Source organism: Oncorhynchus clarkii, chromosome 15, assembly GCF_045791955.1.
Source record: "Oncorhynchus clarkii lewisi isolate Uvic-CL-2024 chromosome 15, UVic_Ocla_1.0, whole genome shotgun sequence".
NCBI lineage: Eukaryota > Metazoa > Chordata > Actinopteri > Salmoniformes > Salmonidae > Oncorhynchus > Oncorhynchus clarkii.
In genome coordinates this window covers 13394923-13419785 of record NC_092161.1, presented here as the reverse complement: position 1 = coordinate 13419785, position 24863 = coordinate 13394923, and the positions used below count along the sequence as shown (strand labels likewise).

At 43.6% G+C, this 24863-nt stretch overlaps 1 protein-coding gene across 1 annotated transcript in view; it reads right to left on the bottom strand.

The window, feature by feature from the left end:
- Positions 1–24863, bottom strand: part of LOC139366918 (zinc finger homeobox protein 4-like) — a 151792-nt gene that overhangs the window by 105836 nt on the left and 21093 nt on the right. The window contains exon 2 of the mRNA XM_071104670.1: positions 1062–3471. Within this exon, the coding sequence (XP_070960771.1) occupies positions 1062–3425 (2364 nt within the window). The 5' untranslated portion in view covers positions 3426–3471. The remainder of the gene's footprint in view (positions 1–1061; positions 3472–24863) is intronic.

Sequence of the window (24863 nt, the reverse complement as noted above, 5' to 3'; positions counted from 1 at the left end):
CCTCCAGTATTTATGCTGCAGTAGTTTATGTGTCGGGGGGCTGGGGTCAGTTTGTTATATCTGGAGTACTTCTCCTGTCCTATTCGGTGTCCTGTGTGAATTTAAGTGTGCTCTCTCTAATTCTCTCTTTCTCTCTTTCCTTCTCTCTCTCGGAGGACCTGAGCCCTAGGACCATGCCTCAGGACTACCTGACATGATGACTCCTTGCTGTCCCCAGTCCACCTGGCCGTGCTGCTGCTCCAGTTTCAATTGTTCTGCCTTATTTTTATTGGACCATGCTGGTCATTTATGAGCATTTGAACATCTTGGCCATGTTCTGTTATAATCTCCACCGGCACAGCCAGAAGATGACTGGCCACCCCACATAGCCTGGTTCCTCTCTAGGTTTCTTCCTAGGTTTTGGCCTTTCTAGGGAGTTTTTCCTAGCTACCGTGCTTCTACACCTGCTTTGCTTGCTGTTTGGGGTTTTAGGCTGGGTTTCTGTACAGCACTTTGAGATATCAGCTGATGTACGAAGGGCTATATAAATAAATTTGATTTGATTTGATTTGAGAAAGAAACACAGAGAACATTTTGACAGATCAGGGAGAGAGAGACAAAGAGAGAGAGAGAGAGGAGGGAGAGAGAGAGAGAGCGAGAGAGAGGAGTGTGAAAGAGAGAGAGAGAGAAAGGGGGGAGGGAGAGAGACAGAGAGAGAGGAGAGCGAAAGAGAGAGCGACAGAGAGAGAGAGAGAAAGAGAAAGAGAGGGAGGAGAGAGAGAGAGCGAGAGAGAGAGAGGAGAGAGGAGAGGAGAGGACAGAGAGAGAGACAGAGAGAGGAGAGCGAAAGAGGGAGAGACAGAGAGAGAGAGAGAGAGAGCGAGAGAGAGAGAGAGAGAGGGAGAGAGAGAGAGAGAGAGAGAGGAGAGAGAGAGAGAGAGAGAGAGAGAGAGGAGCGAGAGAGAGAGAGGAGAGAGAGGAGAGAGAGAGAGAGAGGAGAGAGAGGAGAGAGAGGAGAGAGGAGAGAGAGAGAGAGAGAGAGAGAGAGAGAGAGAGAGAAGGAGAAAGAAAGATAGACAAACCTCGCAGCGGAACGGCTTGTATCCACATGTATAACTCTCTCCCCGGGCCAGGCGTGGGTGAGCTTGCCCAGTACGACAGTACACACAGGACCCTCCAGACTCTGGGTGCTTCTCCTTCATGTGGGCGTCCAGTGTCTGCTGGTACTTGTAGTGCCAGTTACACTTGGGACACTTCAGTGTCTTGCAGGAGTTACGAGAGTGCATCATGGTCATGTGCCCTCCTAAGGATCGGGAGGACCCTAGCAACGTGTCACATTTAGGGCACTCAATGCAACTGCCTGGGGACCCCTCGCCCAGTCCAGGGGTACCTGGTGTACCAGGAGTGCCAGGGTTTCCCCCATGCTGGTGCAGGGGTCCCGGACTCTCATCGTCTCGTGGCATCATCAGGTGAGAGGAGGGGGAAGAGCCATCTAGACCAGCCAGGACTTCACTGGATGAGTCGTTACTGCTATCTCTATCTCTGGCTAGGTCTGAGTTTATCTGATTCTTCTCCATCTCCTCACGGGAGGAGGAAGAGAAGGACAAGGGGCCTTTGTTGACGCTGTACTTCAGCACGCTGTTAGACAGGTGGCAAATGCTTTGGTTTAAAATAGGGAAATCTTTGCTACTAGTGCTGTCGCCAGCCGGTTCGTCATCCTCTGTCTCGATCTCCACCCCTCCATTGAAGTAAATGTCATCCCTGTCTTCTTCTGGACTCTGTCCTTCTTCTGCAACCCGCTCACGTTTGATCAGCGGGTATGAGTTCAGGTCCGTCCCGGGTCCGTTGGGATGCAAAGTGCATGGAGGAAAGCCCTCGCAGTCGCTCTCGGGAGAATCCCGCTCCAAGACAGTCGCAATGGGAGATGAGTGAATAAGGGAATCAGAACTGGCGGGGGTTCTAAGGGAGGTTCCGGTCACACCCCCGAGATTTGGATGGGTCTCGGCCTTTGGCATTGGTGGGGTTCTGGGGGTTTGGTTGACGGGGTTAGAGCTCGCACTCCCTTTCAGGAAAGCAAACCCGGCCTGGAGGGAATCAGCGTTCTCAGCATGGAACGCGTTCCACAGGCCGTGGAACCCTGAATCGGGACCCAGGAAGCTAGCGGCAGTAGAAAAGTGGGGTAGCACAGAGTTGGTGGATTTTTTTGGTTCCAGAAAGCTTATAAGAGGTTCTTTGTCCTTGCCAATCCCCTGGATGATGGCAGAGACGTGCTTGTTGCTCAGGAGCTTTTGCTCCTGCTCGTTGAGCGTCATCCGGTGGTCGTGGACAGCATGCGTCACAAACGACCGGCTGTAGCCAAACGACAGCTTGCAGAGGAAACACATCAGCACAGGCTTCCTCTGTCCGTCGCTCACGCAGCCCTGGAACTTGGACAAGTCCACATTGTTGGGGACATCTTTGGACACACAAGAGTTTTTGGCTGCGCCGTCGACCGTCAAATAGTCTTTGTCGCTCTTGTGGCGAAGGTCGTAGACGCGGAAACTGTGCAACACCGGGCCGCTGGTGCCTGCGAATGCTGAGGTATTTGAGAACGACGATTTTGCCACTGGGTCACCCGGGAATGCTTTCCCGAGGGATGACGCAATGTGGAAAGTGTTGATGACCTGTGGGCAGAAGGACATGGGTGGAGTTGCAGGCAGCTCCGCCTGGTCCTGATCCCCCCCATGGGTCGTCAAACCGCTATGTGCATTATTGGTGGCAGCGGTGGGATTGTGGGGGCTGGGGGGGAAGGTTTTGAGGGACAGAAGCCCCTGGGAGGCACCACTGCGATGCTCTTTGGAGTCCTCCAGGATGAAGGCAGATCCGTCGGGCTGGTAGACGATCTCGCCGCACAAGTTCTCCACGTCACTATCTTCTAACTCATCCTCCATCTCGCTGTCTCTTTCACACACCGCCGCCACTACATCAGGCTTCCCCTCTCCCTCACTCTCGCCCTCCTCCTCTTCCTGCCCTGCTGCGTTAGGCAGACGAGTGTTGGGGCAGTGGTGCTCCATGTACTGCTGTAAACTGGAGAAGGAGGTGGAACATTCGTTACAGGGGATCTCCTTCACTGGGGCCACCAGCGAAGCAGCAGTGTGGGCATGGTCTGAACCCAATACAATAATCCCGGTCCCGGTAACAGTCCCGTTTCCGGTAAAGCTTTCTATGCTGCTGTGCTGCTCAGTCTTCAGCGGGCTGCCGGTGTCTGTGGTATTATTGGGGGAAGCTGGGCTGTGCTCTGGTGCAGCGGCGGTGTGATTGGTGTCAGAGTTGGGATCCATCCCAGCGGCAAATGCAGTTCGGTCTCTCTCGGTCTTCTCTGCGTCACGCGGCCCTGTTGGCAGCAACAACAGCTTCTGACCATTTTCCTGCCGCAAGACCATAGAAGGGGAGTCACAGGTTGCCATGGCGACCTCTACATGGGGCTCTCATCTCATCCAGCCGGACAGGGACCTAAAGAGAAAAAGAGAATGTCTTTACAAAAGTATTACAGCAATAGCAATCACACTGTTTATCATTAACAGTCAATAATAGAACAAACACAATGTTAAGATCCAGCAACCATAATTCCATAATTGATGTGACAATTGAACACTGACTGCCAGGGAAGGCCTACCACAGAGCCATCAGTTAAAGGAGCCGCCTGACAACCTGTGAAAAGAGAAAATCCAATATAAACTATAGATCTGAGTGGCTTTGTCTTAAAGCAGACAGCCAGAGGCCATCGCCTGCCCCTGAAAACTAGTGAACACCTCCACACAAAAGTTTCACTGCTTTCCTCTCTCTCTCTCTGACCACTCACTGATTAAAATGCCCTGGAAACAGAGGGAGGAGCGAACGAATGTGACTGATCCCTCGCTCTCCCTCGCTCTCCCTCGCTCTCCCTCGCTCTGGCCGTGAAAGAAGGAGAAGAGTAAAGGAGCGAAGGAGAGAAAAGTCTCTCAGGCTCCTGTGTCAGTAAGAAAATTAGCCTAAATCTGGGCCTGGTAAAGACCCCTCAGCAGGTAGATAAAACTCCCTGATTAACACACCAGCGTCATTCATTAAACCTCATCCCCAAGCCCTGCCCAAGCCCTGTCCACACTGGCCAGCCACCAACAGTACACTAAAAAGATCCCTGGTGCTATAAGAATAATTTATAATGGAGACCTGTCCCTGTAAACCATTGCTTTTGTAAGACAAGCTGTGAATGAACCAACATTCGAATGAGGGTTTAAAATGCAACTGCAACCTTCGAATCCACCCACCTGCAACTGCCTGTCTATCGCTCCATGCCCGACTATCTCTCTCTTTCTGTGACACAGAACAAAGCAATTAGTGGATTCAGGTGAAACAAACCACAGCCTGTGGGAGGGAACTATGTGGATAGTAAAGCGTGAGGATTGAAATCAAGTGTGTGTGTGTGTGTGCGTGTGCGTGTGCGTGTGCGTGTGCGTGTGCGTGTGTGTGTGTGCGTGCGCGCGCGTGTGCGTGCGCGCATGTGCGTGCATGTGTGCGTGTGCGTGTGTGCGTGTGTTCTGTACCGTAATCAAGTCTAATCGGAGATGGCAGAGATGATACCATGTAGAATAGTACAGATGCAAAAAAAAAAAAAATGATAGATGAATAAATAGATGACACATCATAGAAAATGTATTTCTGTGATTAATGTGGAAACAATGGGTTTTAATGCTGAGAGTCAGATGTTTGCCTACAGTGTTGAACATGTCTCTCAGTCTAACACACAGGCAGGCAGGCTACACAACAATAAAACCCGCTGTTCTTTCCCTCTAGTCTAGAAGCACTAAGAGTATCTATGTCATTTTTACTAAAACACAATTTACCCATTACATTCTCCAAACATAAAATCACAAATCTAACCAGTTAGTCAAGTCAGGTCAACTTCATGCCGGCTTCTGTACCATCCTGATTTAAGAAGCTTACAGGGAACATATGATGGAGTCTGAAGCTGTTTAGTAGCAACGGGCGTTAGGTGCTAATATGAAAGAGACTAGAGGATTCATTCCTTGTTCGTTTGCTTCTTATTTCCTCAGTAACAGCCCCGTGATGTGTGTGTTGGACATTAAACAGTTGGTTTAACAGGAATGATGTATATTCTCTGAAGACTTAGCGTTGAGACATGTCTTGGAGACGTACCCATCTCTACACTGCATAAGACTCGCCACACATCCATCGACAGTCATCTAAGGTCAGTTTTGTGTTTCCGACTATAGTTAAGGTTAGAATTTGGGGAGGGTAAAGTTGATCTGAGATCTGTGCTCACAGGCAATTCCTACACATAGCGCGCTAACAACTAGTAAATACTACGTATATCTAGTAAACCTACTGCCAGTGCACTTTTGCAAGCAGATCCAAAATTAACATTAGTATTAGCAGGTAAAGTGTGTTCATCCATCTAACCCAGGTGTTAAACTAAAGTAGCATTGAGGCTAATGCAGGTATAGTGTGTCAATCCATCTAACCCATGTGTTAAACTAAAGTAGCATTGAGGCTAATGCAGGTAATGTATGTTAATCCATCTAACCCAGGTGTTAAAGTAGCATTGAGGCTAATGCAGGTAATGTATGTTAATCCATCTAACCCAGGTGTTAAACTAAAGTAGCATTGAGGCTAATGCAGGTATAGTGTGTCAATCCATCTAACCCAGGTGTTAAAGTAGCATTGAGGCTAATGCAGGTAAAGTGTGTTATATCTCTACATTAGATGTCTGGCTTCTGTCACAACACAATCACTGTTTCACAGCACAGGAACTAAAACTTCAGTTAGCTCTCTGCGCACAATATTTGAGAAGTGCTTTACAAAAAAAGTTGTTGAAGTCGTTCCCAGGATTGTCCCCTTTTGAATATCAATCTACCAAGGTTTAATTTTTGTTTGATAAAATGAGAACTCCTCTTTTTTCTTTATTTTCTCTGACAACTTTCTGAGCAGCAGCTTTTTAAACCCAGATCAAGTTACTGCAGTGTTTAGTAACCTCAGTGTTCTCCTCTCCTCCTCCTCATGTTATTAGTCTCCAACAGCAACGAGAGAGAGAGAGAGAGAGAGGGAGAGAGAGAGAGAGAGAGAGAGAGGGATAGAGAGAGAGAGAGAGAGAGAGAGAGAGAGAGAGAGAGAGAGAGAGAGAGAGAGAGAGAGAGAGAGGGAGAGAGAGGGAGAGAGAGAGGCCAACTTTCCCCTGGTTTGAAACAGTTCCTTTTCCCTACTAGAACAAAGCGATGGCTGGGACCAGTCCTACCTTTAGTTTTTAATTAAGCCTGCCTTTCCCTGGCCTCCCCTGAACACACACAAACACACTGTGAAGTGATGAAAGAAGTGTCTGATGTGATGCTGAGAGGGAAATAATAGCAGTGGAATGCTAACCAGACCCCAGCGTTAAGAGGGCTAAAAGAGTCCTAGGCCTATTGTTGTTCCTCCCTCCTCCTCCCTCTCTCCCTCACTCCCTCTCTCCTTCTCTCCCTCACTCCTTCTCTCCCTCACTCCCTCTCTCCCTCTCTCCGTCTCTCCCTCACTCACTCCCTCTCTCCCTCTCTCCTTCTCTCCCTCACTCCTTCTCTCCCTCTCTCCCTCTCTCCCTCTCTCCGTCTCTCCCTCACTCACTCCCTCTCCCTCACTCCCTCTCTCCCTCTCTCCCTCTCTCCCTCACTCCCTCTCTCCCTCTCTCCCTCACTCCCTCCATCTGCTTTTCTCTCGCTCGAAGAGAAGGACAGCAGACTTTCTAAAGCAGGGGAACTATCTTCTCCTTTCTTTTCACACCATCTCTCTCGCTCTCTACTAAGGAGTTACCAGTTGGGTAAAGTAATTAAGTAAAAATACATTCACTTTATGATACAGGAATACTTTATGCCTGTATCATAATATACAACATCGAATACTTTATACCTGTACCACCATAATATACACCATCTAATACGTTATACCTGTACTACCATAAAATACAACATCTAATACTTTATCCTTGTTTCATTATACACAACATCTAATACTTTTTTCAATGTCCACCATAATATACAACATACAATACTTTCTACCTTTGTCATAATATACAATATCTAATACTTTATACCTGTACCACCATAAAATACATATATTGCTTTATATGTGTATCACATAATACAACATCTAATACTTTATACCTGTATCACCTTAATATACAACATCTAATATTTTATACCTGTACCACCATAATATACAACATCTAATACTTTATACCTGTACCAACATAATATACAACATCTAATATTTTATAACTGTATAACCATAATATACAACATCTAATACTTTAGACCTGTACCACTATAATATACAACATCTACTACTTTATACCTTTATCATAATATACAACATCTAATACTTTATACCTGTACCATAATATACAACATCTAATACTTTATGCCTGTATCATAATATACAACAACTAATACTTTATACCTGTACCATAATATACAACATCTAATACTTTATGCCTGTATCATAATATACAACAACTAATACTTTATACCTGTATCATAATATACAACATCTAATACTTTATACCTGTACCATTATATACAACATCTAATACTTTATACCTGTACCATTATATACAACATCTAATACTTTATACATGTATCATAATATACAACATCTAATACTTTATACCTGTACCATTATATACAACATCTAATACTTTATACCTGTACCATTATATACAACATCTAATACTTTATACATGTACCACCATAATATACAACAGAGATCATCAACTAGATCCAGCCGCGGGCCAATTTCTTCTTGAGCTAATGGTCAGGGAGCCTGAACATAATTACAAATTATATGTACACTGCAAATGAACCGCAAGAAGCCCGAACATATATAAAACTGCAATAAAACATCATGATTTCAAACCTTGCTTGTATTTGTTTACGATCACGTGTCTCTCTATTATTGGTAGAAATACTTGGAAACCGATTTCTTGAATTAAAATCACTTGAAGCTTATTTCCTGTTTTTTTTTTACAGTTTTTTATACAAAACGAGTGTGACAGCCTGTAATTCGCAGAGAAGAAAAGATTAAAAGTCTAACTTCATGTCAAGATAAACAGCACATCCATGTGTGTGTGTGTGTGTGTGTGTGTGTGTGTGTGTGTGTGTGTGTGTGTGTGTGTGTGTGTGTGTGTGTGTGTGTGTGTGTGTGTTTTTTCCCTCTGCGTTAGCTAAGGTTACCCCAGTCTAAGCAAGAAGCCTCTCCCCAAAATCTAATCCTCCATCAAGATGTCATAGAGTGTTAGTAAAAGACAAAGGAGAGTTCCAGAGTGAGACCAAACCTCTGAATAGAGCTCCACGGCTAATTCTGACTGTTTATTTGTTGTCATCTAGAAACAAAATGGTGAAAAACCCATCAAGAAAGAGAATGATCTTCTCCTGGTGAAGGGGTGCACTGGCTGCATCAAAGGATACAGAGACACACTCTGTTTAAAGCCTAAAAGAAAGAACGAGAGAAAACTACAAAAGGAGAGAGGGAGGGAGGGAGGGAGGGAGGGAGGGAGGGAGGGAGGGAGGGAGGGAGGGAGGGAGGGAGGGAGGGAGGGAGGGAGGGTGAGAGGGAGGGAGGGAGGGAGGGAGGGAGGGAGGGAGGGAGGGAGGGGATCTCTTCGTTTTGACTCCCATAAAGGTTTTCATGCCACCTCTGTTTGTTGCCTGAAGGCATAATGTTAGAGACACAAACACACCTCAACAAAACATGTTCTGACTAACACAGGAGTCCAACAAATTACCTTCTCCGCAAAATGTCTTTTAGCGAATAAAATACGACGACAACAACATAAGAACTGCATGTGATCAAGGAGACATTGAAGAGAGCAGAGAAGGGAAGTGGAGTTTGTACGTGTGCCAGGTGTGTGTGTGCCAGGTTCTCATCATCTGCATGATGAAAGGTAAATTGGCCTCTATAGTTCCAGGTGTAACAGTATACCTGACTACCTGCAGGGACCGACATGTCCTTTCATTGTTGTAGAAAATACCTGAATACCAGGTTAGGAATAGAGAGACACAAAACTCTAATGCGCTAGGTAGAATACACTTCTTAACCACAAATCTAGGATCAGATGAACCCACCCTCAATCCTAACCTTCACCATTAGGTGGATGGGAATATATCTGACGTCGTACAGGGAGAGTGGTAGGTAGCCTAGCAGCAGGTAGCCTAGCGGCAGGTAGCCAAGCGGCAGGTAGCAGCAGGTAGGTTGCCTAGCAGCAGGTAGCCTAGCGGCAGGTAGCCAAGCGGCAGGTAGAAGCAGGTAGCCTTGCAGCAGGTAGCCTAGCGGCAGGTAGCCAAGCGGCAGGTAGAAGCAGGTAGCCTAGTGTCAGGTAGCAGCAGGTAGCCTAGCAGCAGGTAGCCTAGTGGCACGTAGCCTAGCAGCAGGTAAAAGCAGGTAGCCTAGCGACAGGTAGCCTAGCAGTAGGTAGCCTAGCAACAGGAAGCGGCAGGTAGCCTAGCAGCAGGTAGCAGCAGGTAGCAGCAGGTAGCCTAGTGGCAGGTAGCCTAGCAGCAGTTAGCCAAGTGGCAGGTAGCCTAGCAGCAGCTAGCAGCAGGTAGCCTGAGCTGCCAAGGTGGAATAATCTGCGGTTCTGTTAATGAGCAAGGCAGTGAACCCCTGCAGCCCCACCCACCTCTCTGATTCAGAGGGGTTGGGTTAGATGCGGATGACACATTTCAGTTGAACTGTGCTTAAGGGAAACTTATTAATTCTCAGAATCAAATATTACAGTATAAAGATACTTACAGACACAGAACTAAGTTTTGTTTTGCTTTTCCCTGTCTGACATTTTGGAGGGTAAGCTGATGCCAGATCTGTACCTTCCACCGCTAGCAGCACTAGAAAGGAAACAGGTTGAAAAGACATCGCTTCAACTCTAAAGTAAGCAGAGTAAACAGACTGTAGGGCTCCAGTCGCCTCACCACACTGCTTCTCCGGCTAAAGAGTTTACTACATCAAAGCAATACACAATCTACATAGCTAATGTCTTTAGAGAGAGAGAGACAAGGGGGGGGGGAGAGAGAGTGAGAGAGAATCTAAAGTTGAATGTCTAATGTTTGCTGACGATTTGGTGCTTCTGACACAAACCAAGGAGGGCCTACAGCAGCACCTAGATATCCTGAACAGATTATGTCAGGGCTGGGCCCTGACAGTAACTCTCAGTAGGACCAAAATAATGGTGTTCCAAAAAAGGGCCAGTCGCCAGGACCACAAAAATAAATTCCATCTAGACACCGTTGCCCTACTGCACATAAAATACTATACATTCATTGGCCTAAACATCAGAGCCACAGTTAACTTCCACAAAGCTGTGAACGATCTGAGAGACAAGGCAAGAAGGGCAAGACATACCAATTAGGATCTGGCTAAAAATACTTTATACATGTAGGCTATGTGCACACTGCCCACAAAACGAGGTAGAAACTGAGCTGCACTTCCTAACCTCCTGCCCAATGTATGACCATATTAGAGAGACATATTTCCCTCAGATTACACAGATCCACAAAGAATTTGAAACAAACTGATTTTGATAAACTCCCATATCTACTGGGTGAAATTCCACAGTGTGACATCACAGCATTAAGATTTGTGACCTGTTGCCACAAGAAAAGGGCAACCAGTGTAGAACAAACACCATTGTAAATGCAACCCATATTTATGTGTATTTATGTTCCCTTTTATACTTTAACCATTTGCGCATTGTTACAACACTGTATATATAAAAATGACATTATCAATTGCCTTTATTCTTTTGGACCTTCAATGAGTGTAATGTTTACTGTTCATTTTTATTGTTTATTTCATTTTTGTATATTATCTACCTCACTTGCTTTGGCAATGTTAACATATGTTTCCCATGCCAATAAAGCCCCTTGAAATGAATTGAATTATGAGACAGAGAGAGAGAGAGAGAGACAGAGAGAGAGAGAAAGAGAAAGAGAGAGAGAGAGAGAAAGAGACAAAGAGAGAGAGAGAGAGAGAAAAGCAGGAATCTGGGAACACGCTCCCGATAATTAGGTTTGAATGGAAATGAACCACACAAACAAAGGGCCTGAGAATTATACCACACACTCACACTTTTCCTGACACAATTATACTTTACATTAACCAGCTTAGAGGCTCTTGCTGGTCTCTCTCTCACGCAAAAATGTGTGAGGACCTTCGCTGCCACAGAACCAAGCACCCTACCCTTCACACACACACACACACACACACACACCACACACACACACACACACAGAGCAACTTCAGCCCTCCATGTTAGTGTGTGTGTGCAACTTCAGCCCTCAGCGCCACAGAAGGGGAGAAGGTAATTAAGTTTGTAAGAAAAGAGCCCCGCAACAAACAATGCTGCACTGTCCAAGGGGAGGGGGAGGAGAGGGAGGATGAGAGGGGGGGATGGGGGAGGACGAGGAAAACCATTAGTATTCACTGGCCGGGTGAACAAGAAAAGAAGAGAGGGAAGAGGGCAAAGGGGAAATCTGTCTGGCTCTCTGTTTTTCTCTTTCAAAGCAGGAGACCGATCCTACCGTTTGATCTGTTTCCTCCACCTACTCACATCTGGTTTCATATCAGTCTTCTCCTCTCTTCTGCTACTTCTGTGGGTTTGGGTTCCCATGTGGTTTGGTCTGTCCTGTCCCACTACACTCTGTCCTGTCCCTCTCTCTCTCTCTCTCTCTCTCTCTCTCTCTCTCTCTCTCTCTCTCTCTCTCTCTCTCTCTCTCTCTCTCTCTCTCTCTCTCTCTCTCTCTCTCTCTCTCTCTCTCTCTCTCTCTCTCTCTCTCTCTCTCTCTCTCTCTCATGAATTACCTCTGTCTCACACTCACAAACACTCACACGCACACACACACACACACGTGCACACACGCGCACACACACACACACACACACACACAAAACCTGTATAACCTGAACTACCGACCCCTCTCTCTCAATTCAATTCAATGTTCAATTTAAGGGGCTTTATTGGCATTGGTAACATGTGTTTACATTGCCAAAACAAGTGAAATAGACAATAAACAAATGTGAAATAAACACTGACAAATGTTCAAAAAAAAAAAAAAAAAAGTTATATTATGTCTATATATAGCGTTTAATTATGTGCAAATAGTTCAGTTACAAAATGTGAAAATAAATAAACCTAAACATAGGTTTTATTTACAATGGTGTTTGGGAGTTTATCAAAATGGTATTTGTTTTCAAATTCTTTGTGGATCTGTGTAATCTGAGGGAAATGTGTGTCTCTAATATGGTCATACATTTGGCAGGATGTTAGGATGCTCAGTTTCCACCTCATTTTGTGGGCAGTGTGCACATAGTCTTTTCTTGAGAGCCAGGTCTGCCTACGGAAATCTGCATGCAGTCTCAATTTGGTGCTTCTTGGTTGGTGAGCGGACCCCAGACCTCACAACCATAAAGAGCAACAGGTTCTTTAACTGATTCAAGTATTTTTAGCCAGATCCTAATTGGTATGTAGAATTTGATGTTCCTGTTGATGGCATAGAAGGCACTTTTTGCCTTGTGTCTCAGATCATTCACATCTTTGTGGAAGTTACCTGTGGTGCTGATGTTTAGGCCGAGGTATGTATAGTTTGTGTGCTTTAGGGCAAGGGTGTCTAAATGAAATTTCTATTTTGTGGTGCTGGCGACTGGACCTTTTTTGGATCACCATGATTTTGGTCCTACTGAGATTTACTGTCAGGGCACAGGTCTGGCAGAATCTGTTCATAAGATCTAGGTGCTGCTGTAGGCCCTCCTTAGTTGGGGTCTTAAGCACCAGATCATCAGCAAACAGTAGACATTTGATTTCAGATTCCAGTAGGGTGAGGCCGGGTGCTGCAGACTGTTCTAGTGTCCTCGACAGTTCGTTGATATGTACACTACCATTCAAAAATTTGGGGTCACTTAGAAATGTCCTTGTTTTTGGAAGAAAAGTACATTTTTTTGTCCATTAAAATAACATCAAAATGATCAGAAATACAGTGTAGACATTGTTAATGTTGTAAATGACAATTGTTGCTGGAAATTGACAGATTTTTTATATAATATCTACATAGGCGTAGCAATCATCTACATAGCAATTATCACTCCTGTGTTCCAATGGCACGTTGTATCAGCCAATCCAAGTTTAGAAAGGTAATACAATAGAGAGAGAGGAGTGGGAAGCCCTGGTGAACAACTGAGCAAGAGGACAAGTATATTAGAGAGTGTCAAGTTTGAGAAGCAGACGCCTCACAAGTCCTCAACTGGTAGCTTCATTACATACAGTGGGTAGTAGACTTTTACAGTAGACATTTCCCCATCATAGTCTACAGTGCCTTGCAGAAGTATTCACCCCCTTGGCGTTTTTCCTATTTTGTTGCATTACAACCTGTAATTTAAATTGATTTTTATTTGGATTTCATGTAATGGACATACACAAAATAGTCTGAATTGGTGAAGTTAAATGCAATTTTTATTTATATAAAAAAATATATATATGAAAAGTGGTGGGTGCATATGTGTTCATCCCCTTTGTTGTGAAGCCCCTAAATAAGATCTGGTGCAACCAATTTCCTTCATAAGTCATATAATTAGTTAAATAAAGTCCACCTGTGTACAATCTAAGTGTCACATGATCTGTCACATGATCTCCGTATATTGTAAAGCCTGTTATTAAGAAAGGCCCCAGAGTCTGCAACACCATTAAGCAAGGGGCTCCAACAAGCAAGTGGCACCATGAAGACCAAGGAGCTCTCCAAACAGGTCAGGGACAAAGTTGTGGAGAAGTACAGATCAGGGTTGGGTTATAAACAAATACCAGAAACTTTGAACATCCCACGGAGCACCATTAAATCCATTATTAAAAAATGGAAAGAATATGTCACCACAACGAACCTGCCAAGAGAAGGCCGCCCACCAAAACTCATGGACCAGGCAAGGAGGGCATTAATCAGAGTGGCAACAAAGAGACCAAAGACAACCCTGAAGGAGCTGCAAAGCTCCACAGCGGAGATTGGAGTATCTGTCCATAGGACCACTTTAAGCCGTACACTCCACAGAGCTGGGCTTTACGGAAGTGTGGCCAGAAAAAAGCCATTGCTTAAAGAAAAAAATAAGCATGTGGGAGACTCCCCAAACATATGGAAGAAGGTACTCTGGTTAGATGAGGCAAAAATTTAGCTTTTTGGCCATTAAGGAAAACTCTATGTCTGGCGAAAAACCCAAAACCTATCATCACCCCCAGAATACCATCCCCATGGTGGCGGAAGCATCAGGCTGTGGGGATGTTCTCCACCTGCAGGGAAAACTGGTCAGAATTGAAGGAATGATGAATGGCGTTAAATACGGGGAAATACTTGATTCTTGACAGAAGCCTTTTTCATTCTCCCAGAGATTTGAGACTGGGACGGAGGTTCACCTTCCAGCAGGACAATGACCCTAAGCATACTGCTAAAGCAACACTCTAGTTGTTTAAGGGGAAACATTTAAATGTCTTGGAATGGCCTAGGCAAAGCCCAGACCTCAATCCAATTGAGAATCTGTTAAAGATTGCTGTACAACAGCAGAACCCATCCAACTTGAAGGAGCTGGAGCAGTTTTGCATTGAAGAATGGGCAAAAATCACAGTGGCTAGATGTGCCAAGCTTAAAGAGACATACCCCAAGAGACTTGCAGCTGTAAATGCTGCAAAATGTGGCTCTACAAAGTATTGACAATAAAAAATATTTTTAATCTTCAAAGTGGTAGACATGTTTGTAAATCAAAATCATACAAACCCCCCAAAAATCTACTTTAATTTCAGGTTGTAAGGCAAAACAATAGGAAAAATGTCAAGGGTGGTGAAGAGTTTCACAAGCCACTGTAGTACCAGCAAAACACTGTCAAGCGGCAACTCAGGGTTGCTGGCCTTCTGTGGAGAGTTCCTCTGTCTAGTGTCTGTGTAATCAAATGGCTGGACTATTTGCACTGTGTGCCCCCACCCAAACCCCTCTTTTACGCCACTGCTACTCTCTGTTTATCATATATGCATAGTCACTTTAACTATACATTCATGTACATACTACCTCAATTGGGCTGACCAACCAGTGCTCCCGCACATTGGCTAACCGGGCTATCTGCATTGTGTCCCGCCACCCACCACCCGCCAACCCCTCTTTTACGCTACTGCTACTCTCTGTTCATCATATATGCAGAGTCACGTTAACCATATCTACATGTACATACTACCTCAATCAGCCTGACTAACCGGTGCCTGTATGTAGCCTCGCTACTTTTATAGCCTCGCTACTGTATGTAGCCTGTCTTTTTGTTGTATTCGGCGCACATGACAAATACACTTTGATTTGATTTGATTTGTTATTTTGCCCATCTTAGACTTTTATTTTTATGGGCCAGTCTGAGATATGGCTTTTTCTTTGCAACTCTGCCTAGAAGGCCAGCATCCCGGAGTCGCCTCTCCTTTCTCAAACTAGACACTCTAATGTATATGTCCTCTTGCTGAGTTGTGAACCAGGGACTCCCTCTCCTCTTTCTATTCTTCAGTTTCTTGGCAATTTCTCGCATGGAATAGACTTCATTCCTTGGAACAAGAATAGACTTACGAGTTTCAGAAGAAAGGTCTTTGTTTCCGGTCATTTTGAGCCTGAAATCGAACCCACAAATGCTGACGCTCCAGATACTCAACTAGTCTAAAGAAGGCCAGTTTTATTGCTTCTTTAATCAACACAACCGTTTTCAGCTGTGCTAAAATAATTGCAAAACGGTTTTCTAATGATCACTTAGCCTTTTAAAATTATAAACTTGGATTAGCTAACACAACATGCCATTGGAACACAGGAGTGACGGTTGCCTCTGAACGCCTATGTAGATATTTAATTAAAAAAGGTGTTTATTGGCATGGGAAACATATGTTTTCATTCCCAAAGTAAGTGAAGTAGATAATGAACAAAAGTAAAATAAACAATAAAAAATGAACAGTAAACATTATACTCACAAGTTTCAAAGGAATAGATACATTTCAAATGACATATTATGGCTAAACACTGTGTTATAATAATGTCTCTCTCTCTCACTCACTCTGTCTCACATACAACCTCTATAACATGAACTACTGATCCCCCTTTCTCTTTCTCTGTCTCTCTCTTGCTCTCTCACATAAACTTCCTACATCTCTCTCTCTCTCTCTCTCTCTCTCTCTCCCCCCCTCTCTCTCTCTCTCTCTGAACTACCTTAAGGAAAGCAAACTCACTAACCCTTGCAAATCACTGCATTAGCGCACACCCACACACACAGACATGTACGCATTCACACAGAGACATGATCCTGCTTCTCACCTACTGAGCCGTTAATATGTTATTTAGAGACACCTTAGGGACACACACGTACAAACACACACACACACGCGCACACACATGCACACATGCAAAGACTAGTTGAAGGAAGTCAGCACTCTCTGTGTGAATGCAGGAAAGAGAAAACAAAGCCTTACTCATGCATGCACAGTGGAAATATTATGTAGCCCATGCCAATAAACCACCACTAATTTCTCCCATGGAAAGAGAGACACAGAGGGAGAAGAGAGAGAGATAATAGACAGAGAGAAGAGACAGAGAGAAGAGACAGAGAGAAGAGACAGAGAGAAGAGACAGATAGAAGAGACAGAGAGAAGAGAGCGAGAAGAGAGAGAAGAGAAGACACAGAGAGAAGAGACAGAGAGAAGAGACAGAGAGAAGAGACAGAGAGAAAAGAAGAGACAGAGAGAAGAGACAGAGAGAAGAGACAGAGAGAAGAGACAGAGAGAAGAGAGCGAGAAGAGAGAGAAGAGACAGAGAGAAGAGAAGAGACAGAGAGAAGAGACAGAGAGAAGAGACAGAGAGAAGAGACAGAGAGAAGAGACAGAGAGAAGAGACAGAGAGAAGAGACAGAGAGAAGAGAAGAGACAGAGAGAAGAGACAGAGAGAAGAGACAGAGAGAAGAGAGCGAGAAGCGAGAGAAGAGACAGAGAGAAGAGAAGAGACAGAGAGAAGAGTAGAGAGAAGAGAAGAGACAGAGAAGAGAAGAGACAGAGAGAACAGAAGAGACAGAGAAGAGAAGAGACAGAGAAGAGAAGAGACGAGACAGAGAAGAGAAGAGACAGAGAAGAGAAGAGACAGAGAAGAGAAGAGACAGAGAACAGAAGAGACAGAGAAGAGGAGAGACAGAGAAGAGAAGAGACAGAGAAGAGAAGAGACAGAGAAGAGAAGAGACAGAGAGAAGAGACAGAGAGAAGAGACAGAGAGAAGAGACAGAGAGAAGAGACAGAGAGAAGAGACAGAGAGAAGAGAAGAGACAGAGAGAAGAGACAGAGAGAAGAGAGCGAGAAGCGAGAGAAGAGACAGAGAGAAGAGAAGAGACAGAGAGAAGAGTAGAGAGAAGAGAAGAGACAGAGAAGAGAAGAGACAGAGAGAACAGAAGAGACAGAGAAGAGAAGAGACAGAGAAGAGAAGAGACGAGACAGAGAAGAGAAGAGACAGAGAAGAGAAGAGACAGAGAAGAGAAGAGACAGAGAACAGAAGAGACAGAGAAGAGGAGAGACAGAGAAGAGAAGAGACAGAGAAGAGAAGAGACAGAGAAGAGAAGAGACAGAGAAGAGAAGAGACAGAGAAGAGAAGAGACAGAGAAGAGAAGAGACAGAGAAGAGAAGAGAAGCGACAGAGAAAAGAGAGAGAACAGAAGAGACAGAGAAGAGAAGAGACAGAGAAGAGAAGAGACAGAGAGAACAGCAGAGACAGAGAACAGACAGAGAAAAGAGAAGAGACGGAGAAGGTAAGAAAAAGAGATAAGAGACCGGGAGAAGAGAAGAGTCAGGGAGAAGAGAAGAGAGAGAGAGAGAAAAAGGAAAGAGAACGAGAAGAGACAGATAAGAGAAGAGACAGGGAGAAGAGAAGAGAGAGAGAGAGAAAAAGGAAAGAGAACGAGAAGAGACAGATAAGAGAAGAGACAGGGAGAAGAGAAGAGACAGAGAAAAGAGAGAGAAGAAAAGAGACAGAGAGAACAGAAGAGACAGAGAAGAGAAGAGAAGAGAGAACAGAAGAGACAGAGAACAGACAGAGAAAAGAGAAGAGACGGAGAAGGTAAGAAAAAGAGATAAGAGACCGGGAGAAGAGAAGAGTCAGAGAGAAGAGAAGAGAGAGAGAGAGAAAAAGGAAAGAGAACGAGAAGAGACAGATAAGAGAAGAGACAGAGAAGAGAAGAGAAAGAGAGAAGAGACAGGCAGAGAGAAGAGACAGGCAGAGAGAAGAGACAGGCAGAGAGAAGAGACAGGCAGAGAGAAGAGACAGGCAGAGAGAAAATAACAGACAGATTGGAGAACAGACAGAGAAGAGAACTGACAGAGAGAAGAGACAGAGAGAAGAGACAGAGACGAGAGAAGAGACAGATAAGAGAAGAGACAGGGAGAAGAGAAGAGAGAGAGAGAGAAAAAGGAAAGAGAACGAGAAGAGACAGATAAGAGAAGAGACAGGGAGAAGAGAAGAGACAGAGAAAAGAGAGAGAAGAAAAGAGACAGAGAGAACAGAAGAGACAGAGAAGAGAAGAGACAGAGAGAACAGCAGAGACAGAGAACAGACAGAGAAAAGAGAAGAGACGGAGAAGGTAAGAAAAAGAGATAAGAGACCGGGAGAAGAGAAGAGTCAGAGAGAAGAGAAGAGAGAGAGAGAGAAAAAGGAAAGAGAACGAGAAGAGACAGATAAGAGAAGAGACAGAGAAGAGAAGAGAAAGAGAGAAGAGACAGGCAGAGAGAAGAGACAGGCAGAGAGAAGAGACAGGCAGAGAGAAGAGACAGGCAGAGAGAAGAGACAGGCAGAGAGAAAATAACAGACAGATTGGAGAACAGACAGAGAAGAGAACTGACAGAGAGAAGAGACAGAGAGAAGAGACAGAGACGAGAGAAGAGACAGAGAGAAGTAACATGTATTCACCCTGCACACCCTAATTGACAACCAAACCAAAAGTCTTCTCATGCTTTTTTTAATTTCAAAATAGCCTTCGACTCAATTTGGCATGAGGGTCTGCTATACAAATTGATGGAAAGTGGTTTTGGGGGTAAAACATACGACATTATAAAATCCATGTACACAAACAACAAGTGTGCGGTTAAAATTGGCAAAAAACCACACAAATGTCTTCCTACAGGGCCGTGGGGTGAGACAGGGATGCAGATAAAGCCCAACCCTCTTCAACATATATATCAACGAATTGGCGCGAGCACTAGAACAGTCTGCAACACCCGGCCTCAAGAACCCTTCTAGAATCTGAAGTGAAATGTCTACTGTTTGCTGATGATCTGGTGCTTCTGTCACCAACCAAGGAGGGCCTACAGCAGCACATAGATCTTATGCACAGATTCTGTCAGACCTGGGTCCTGACAGTAAATCTCAGTAAGACCAAAATAATGATGTTGCAAAAAAGGTCCAGTCGCCAGGACCACAAATACAAATTCCGTCTAGACACCATTGCCCTAAAGCACACAAACTATACATACCTTGGCCTAAACATCAGCGCCACAGGTAACTTCCACAAAGATGTGAACGATCTGAGAGACAAGGCAAGAAGGGCATTCTATGTCATCAAAAGGAACATAAAATTCAACATACCAATTAGGATCTGGCTAAAAAATACTTGAATCAGTCATAGAGCCCATTGCCCTTTATGGTTGTGAGTTCTGGGGTACGCTCACCAACCAAGACTTCACAAAATGGGACAAACACCAGTTTGAGACTCTGCATGCAGAATTCTGCAAAAATATCCTTCGCATACAATGTAGAACACCAAATAATGCATGCAGAGCATAATTAGGCCAAAACCCACTAATTATCAAAATCCAGAAAAGAGACGCTAAATTCTATAACCACCTAAAAAGAAGTGAATACCAAACCTTCCATAACAAAGCCATCACCTACAGAGAGATTAACCTGGAGAAGAGCCCCCTAAGCTAGCTGGTCCTGAGGCTCTGTTCACAAACGCAAACACACCCCACAGAGCCCCAGGACTGCAACACAATTAGACCCAACCAAATCATGAGAAAACAAAAAGATAATTACTTGACACATTGCAAAAAAAATAACAAAAAACCTGAGCAAACTAGAATGTTATTTGTCCCTAAACAGAGAGTACCCAGTGTCAGAAAACCTGACCACTGTGACTGACCCAAACTTAAGGAAAGCTTTGTGTCACGCCCTGACCGTAGAGAGCTTTTTATGTCTCTATTTTTGGGTTGGTCAGGGTGTGATTTGGGTGGGCATTCTATGTTCTTTTTTCTATGTGTTTGTATTTCTTTGTTTTGGCCGGGTATGGTTCTCATTCAGGGACAGCTGTCGATCGTTGTCTCTGATTGAGAACCATACTTAGGTAGCTTTTCCCCACAGGGTTTTTGTGGGTCGTTGTTTTCCGTATCAGTGTTTGCACCTTACGGGACTGTTTCGGTTTCGTTTATTTACGTTGTTGTTTTATGTTTCAGTCAAATAAAAATCATGAACACGCTGCGCTTTGGTCCACACCTTCTTCCAACAGCCGTTACACTTTGACTATGTACAGACTCAGTGAGCATAGCCTTGCTATTGAGAAAGGCCGTCGTAGGCAGACTTGGCTCTCAAGAGAAGACAGGCTATGTGCTCACTTCCCACAAAATGAGGTGGAAACTGAGCTGCACTTCCTAACCTCCTGCCCAATGTATGACCATATTAGAGACACATATTTCCCTCAGACTACACAGATCAACAAAGAATTTGAAAACAAACAAAATTTTGATAAACTCCCATATCTACTGGGTGAAATTCCACAGTGTGCCATCACAGCAGCAATATTTGTGACCTGTTGCCACAAGAAAAGGGCAACCAGTGAAGAACAAACACCATTGTAAATACAAACCCATTTATATGCTTATTTATTTTCCCTTGTGTACTTTAACCATTTGTACATTGTTACAACACTGTATATATATATATATCTATATATAATATGCAATTTGTAATGTCTTTATTGTTTTGAAACTTCTGTATGTGTGATCTTTACTGTTAATTTGTATTGTTTATTTCACTTTTTGTATGTTATCTACCTCACTTGCTTTGGCAATGTTAAGAGAGGAGAGTGAAAGAGAGAGAGAGGAGAGTGAAAGAGAGAGAGACAGAGAGAGGAGAGCGAAAGAGAGAGAGACAGAGAGAGACAGAGAGAGAGACAGAGAGAGAGAGAGAGAAAGAGAGAGACAGAGACAGAAAGAGAGACAGAAAGAGAGAGAGAGAGAGAGAGAGAGAGAGAGAGAGAGAGAGAGAGAGAGAGAGAGTTTTAAAGGTGTCCGGTGAATGTCCGTGTGAGTTGTATGTATTGTCTTTGCTGTGTATTATAATCAGCGAGTCTAACTGTGGCTTTACTGACTTCATGTTCTGTTATCTGCCCTCCCTTTGTCCCTTTGTCTCTGCAATCACAGAATGAAGGATTAGTGTTTTAAATTATTACTAACTAAGCCTTGATTGTCCCTGTACTAAATAAATATTAATCTAGAATTATCATCATGCTCTGTCTTGCTGAGGTCCAAGTCGATTGAGTGCAGGCTTAACTGAATAACAGAGACAGGATACAATAGTTTGAGGTAGGGCTCGCCTCAGAGCCAGATGCTGATGACAGATTGCCCTATCCTGGGCACGTGGCATCGAACCCCCCCCCCCCCCCCCGACTCCAACTGGGAGACAGGAGATCTGATGACAGATTGCCCTATCATGGGCACTTGGCATCCAACTACTTGGCATCCAACGATACAGACACGACCATATACAGACTGGTGAAGTAACGATACAGGCACGACCATATACAGACTGATGAGGTAACGATACAGACACGACCAAATACAGACTGATGAGGTAACGTTACAGACACTACCATATACAGACTGATGAGGTAACGATACAGACACTACCATATACAGACTCATGAGGTAACGATACAGACACTAACATATACAGACTGATGAGGTAACGGTACAGACACGACCATATACAGACTCATGAGGTAACGATACAGACACTAACATATACAGACTGATGAGGTAACGGTACAGACACGACCATATACACACTGATGAGGTAACAATACAGACACAACCATATACAGACTGATGAGGTAACGTTACAGACACTACCATATACAGACTGATGAGGTAACGGTACAGACACAACCATATACAGACTCATGAGGTAACGATACAGACACTAACATATACAGACTGATGAGGTAACGGTACAGACACGACCATATACACACTGATGAGGTAACAATACAGACACAACCATATACAGACTGATGAGGTAACGATACAGACACTAACATATACAGACTGATGGGGTAACGATACAGACACTACCATATACAGACTGATGAGGTAACGATATAGACAGTACCATATACAGATTGATGAGGTAACGATACAGACACGACGATATACAAACTGATGAGGTAACGGTACAGACACTACCATATACAGACTGATGAGGTAACGGTACAGACACTACCATACAGAGACTGATGAGGTAACGATACAGACACTACCATATACAGACTGATGAGGTAACAATACAGGCATGACCATATACAGACTGATGAGGTTACGATACAGACACTAACATATACAGACTGATGAGGTAACGATACAGACACTACCATATACAGACTGATGAGGTAACGATATAGACAGTACCATATACAGATTGATGAGGTAACATTACAGACACTACCATACAGAGACTTGCTATGCTGAAGAGTGAGATAGGAAGTAATGTGAATTATATAAGTTTACTAGATGAATGAAAATTGACGATCCATTCAGAACGGCCTTCCTTAATGAATTTCGTAAAAACATGACGTACAATATGAAAGTGTTTCGCTGTTACTCTGCAGCTGATTGCAAGCTAAAACTCCCGTTGGGCCGGGCCCCCTCCCAAAGGAACAGGGAGGAAGAGAGGGGGGAGGGAAGCAGGGAGAGAGAGGGAGGGATGAGATTAAAAGTGAAATGAATAATCCAGCTCGACATAAAGCCTGCCATCTGAAATCCAGGATGTTATTGTTTGTGAATAAAGGATACACTCAATTAAAGCAGCCAAAATAAATGAACAAATCTCACACGTCTGTGTGTGTGTCAATGTGGTATTCAGGGAGACAGTTACTGTCCAAAATGCTTATCGGTAAAGCAACTTGTTTAACCTGAGCAAAACCCAGAAACTAAGGACTAATTAGCCTAATCTGTTCACTATGATTTGGTTGTCATGAAGGATTAATTGGGCTCATCGATTGGAGTTGAAAGATAAACAGTGCTCTCAGATTGGCATGCTTTCAGCACTACTGAGTCTCTTTACCTGTGAAAAACTAGTTGGTTGGATGGTTTCCATGAAGAAAATAAAATCCCCCCTCATGATCTTCTTAAATTAATCACATTTTTGTTGACAGTATAGAGCATAATACCATGGAGGAGTTTAGAAGAGAGGAACTCAAAATATTTATTCCATAGGCTGGGATCCGCACTATGCAACTGTTGCAAGAGCAATTTTTTTGTGCGTATGCATTACTCCAATTCTGTTGCAAAACATTTCTTAAACGGAAGCAAACGAAACAGGGAGGGACCTACCTGAATTTGTCAAATAGAAACTCTTGTTTTGCTCTGCTTGCTTCCAATTGGTCCTTAAAACGGTAAACAGTTTCCATATGAATATACCCCTGGTCGCAAAAACAATGATTGATAGACAGCTTAAACTCCTTCAATTCAACCATTATTGGTTTAAAATAGACAAATACATTTGTGAACAGCCATACACAACAACCACATTCCATAAGGAGGAAATGGCTAAATGAGAGATTCAATGTGCTACATAAATATCTGTAATAAGTGATATTCTTAAAACCCGTAGGCTCTACACCTCTTCTGTCGTCGTCCTAACCTTCCAAGTGTTTATTCAAGTTGGATGTATAATCTTTGGATGCCAACAGCAGTCACGCCGTTGGAAGACATAGCTTGGACTGTAGCCTACAAAAGCCTATTCCTGCTTTTTCCACAATCCATCAAACACATTTGGTGTGCATAGTGGTCATCAATGGTCTCTGACTTCTGGTCAGACTCACTCAGGTGGAACAAACTTAAACTTGAACTTTTTTCAAAGCTGATTTGAATGTCATTGAGAAAACAGAAAGGGGTCAAACTACTTTTGTGCAAACATTGATTCTGAATTTAAAACTAATCCTAGAAGTATTCTTCTAGTTTTTTTAAAGTAGCTGTAATCTGATTACAATATTTTAGCTGGTAGCGTAACGGATAACAGTTACAGTGTTTTTGCAATCCGTTACTCCCCCCGTGCAATAAGGACTATTGTGATAGTGTAAAAGTGATGAGGACTATTGTGATAGTGTTAAAGTGATGAGGACTATTGTGATAGTGTAAAAGTGATAAGGACTATTGTGATAGTGTTAAAGTAGATGAGGACTATTGTGATAGTGTAAAAGTGATAAGGACTATTGTGATAGTGTTAAAGTGATGAGGACTATTGTGATAGTGTAAAAGTGATGAGGACTATTGTGATAGTGTTAAAGTGATGAGGACTATTGTGATAGTGTAAAAGTGATAAGGACTATTGTGATAGTGTAAAAGTGATAAGGACTATTGTGATAGTGTAAAAGTGATAAGGACTATTGTGATAGTGTAAAAGTGATGAGGACTATTGTGATAGTGTAAAAGTGATGAGGACTATTGTGATAGTGTAAAAGTGATGAGGACTATTGCGATAGTGTAAAAGTGAAAAGGACTGTTGCGATAGTGTAAAAGTGATAAGGGCTATTGT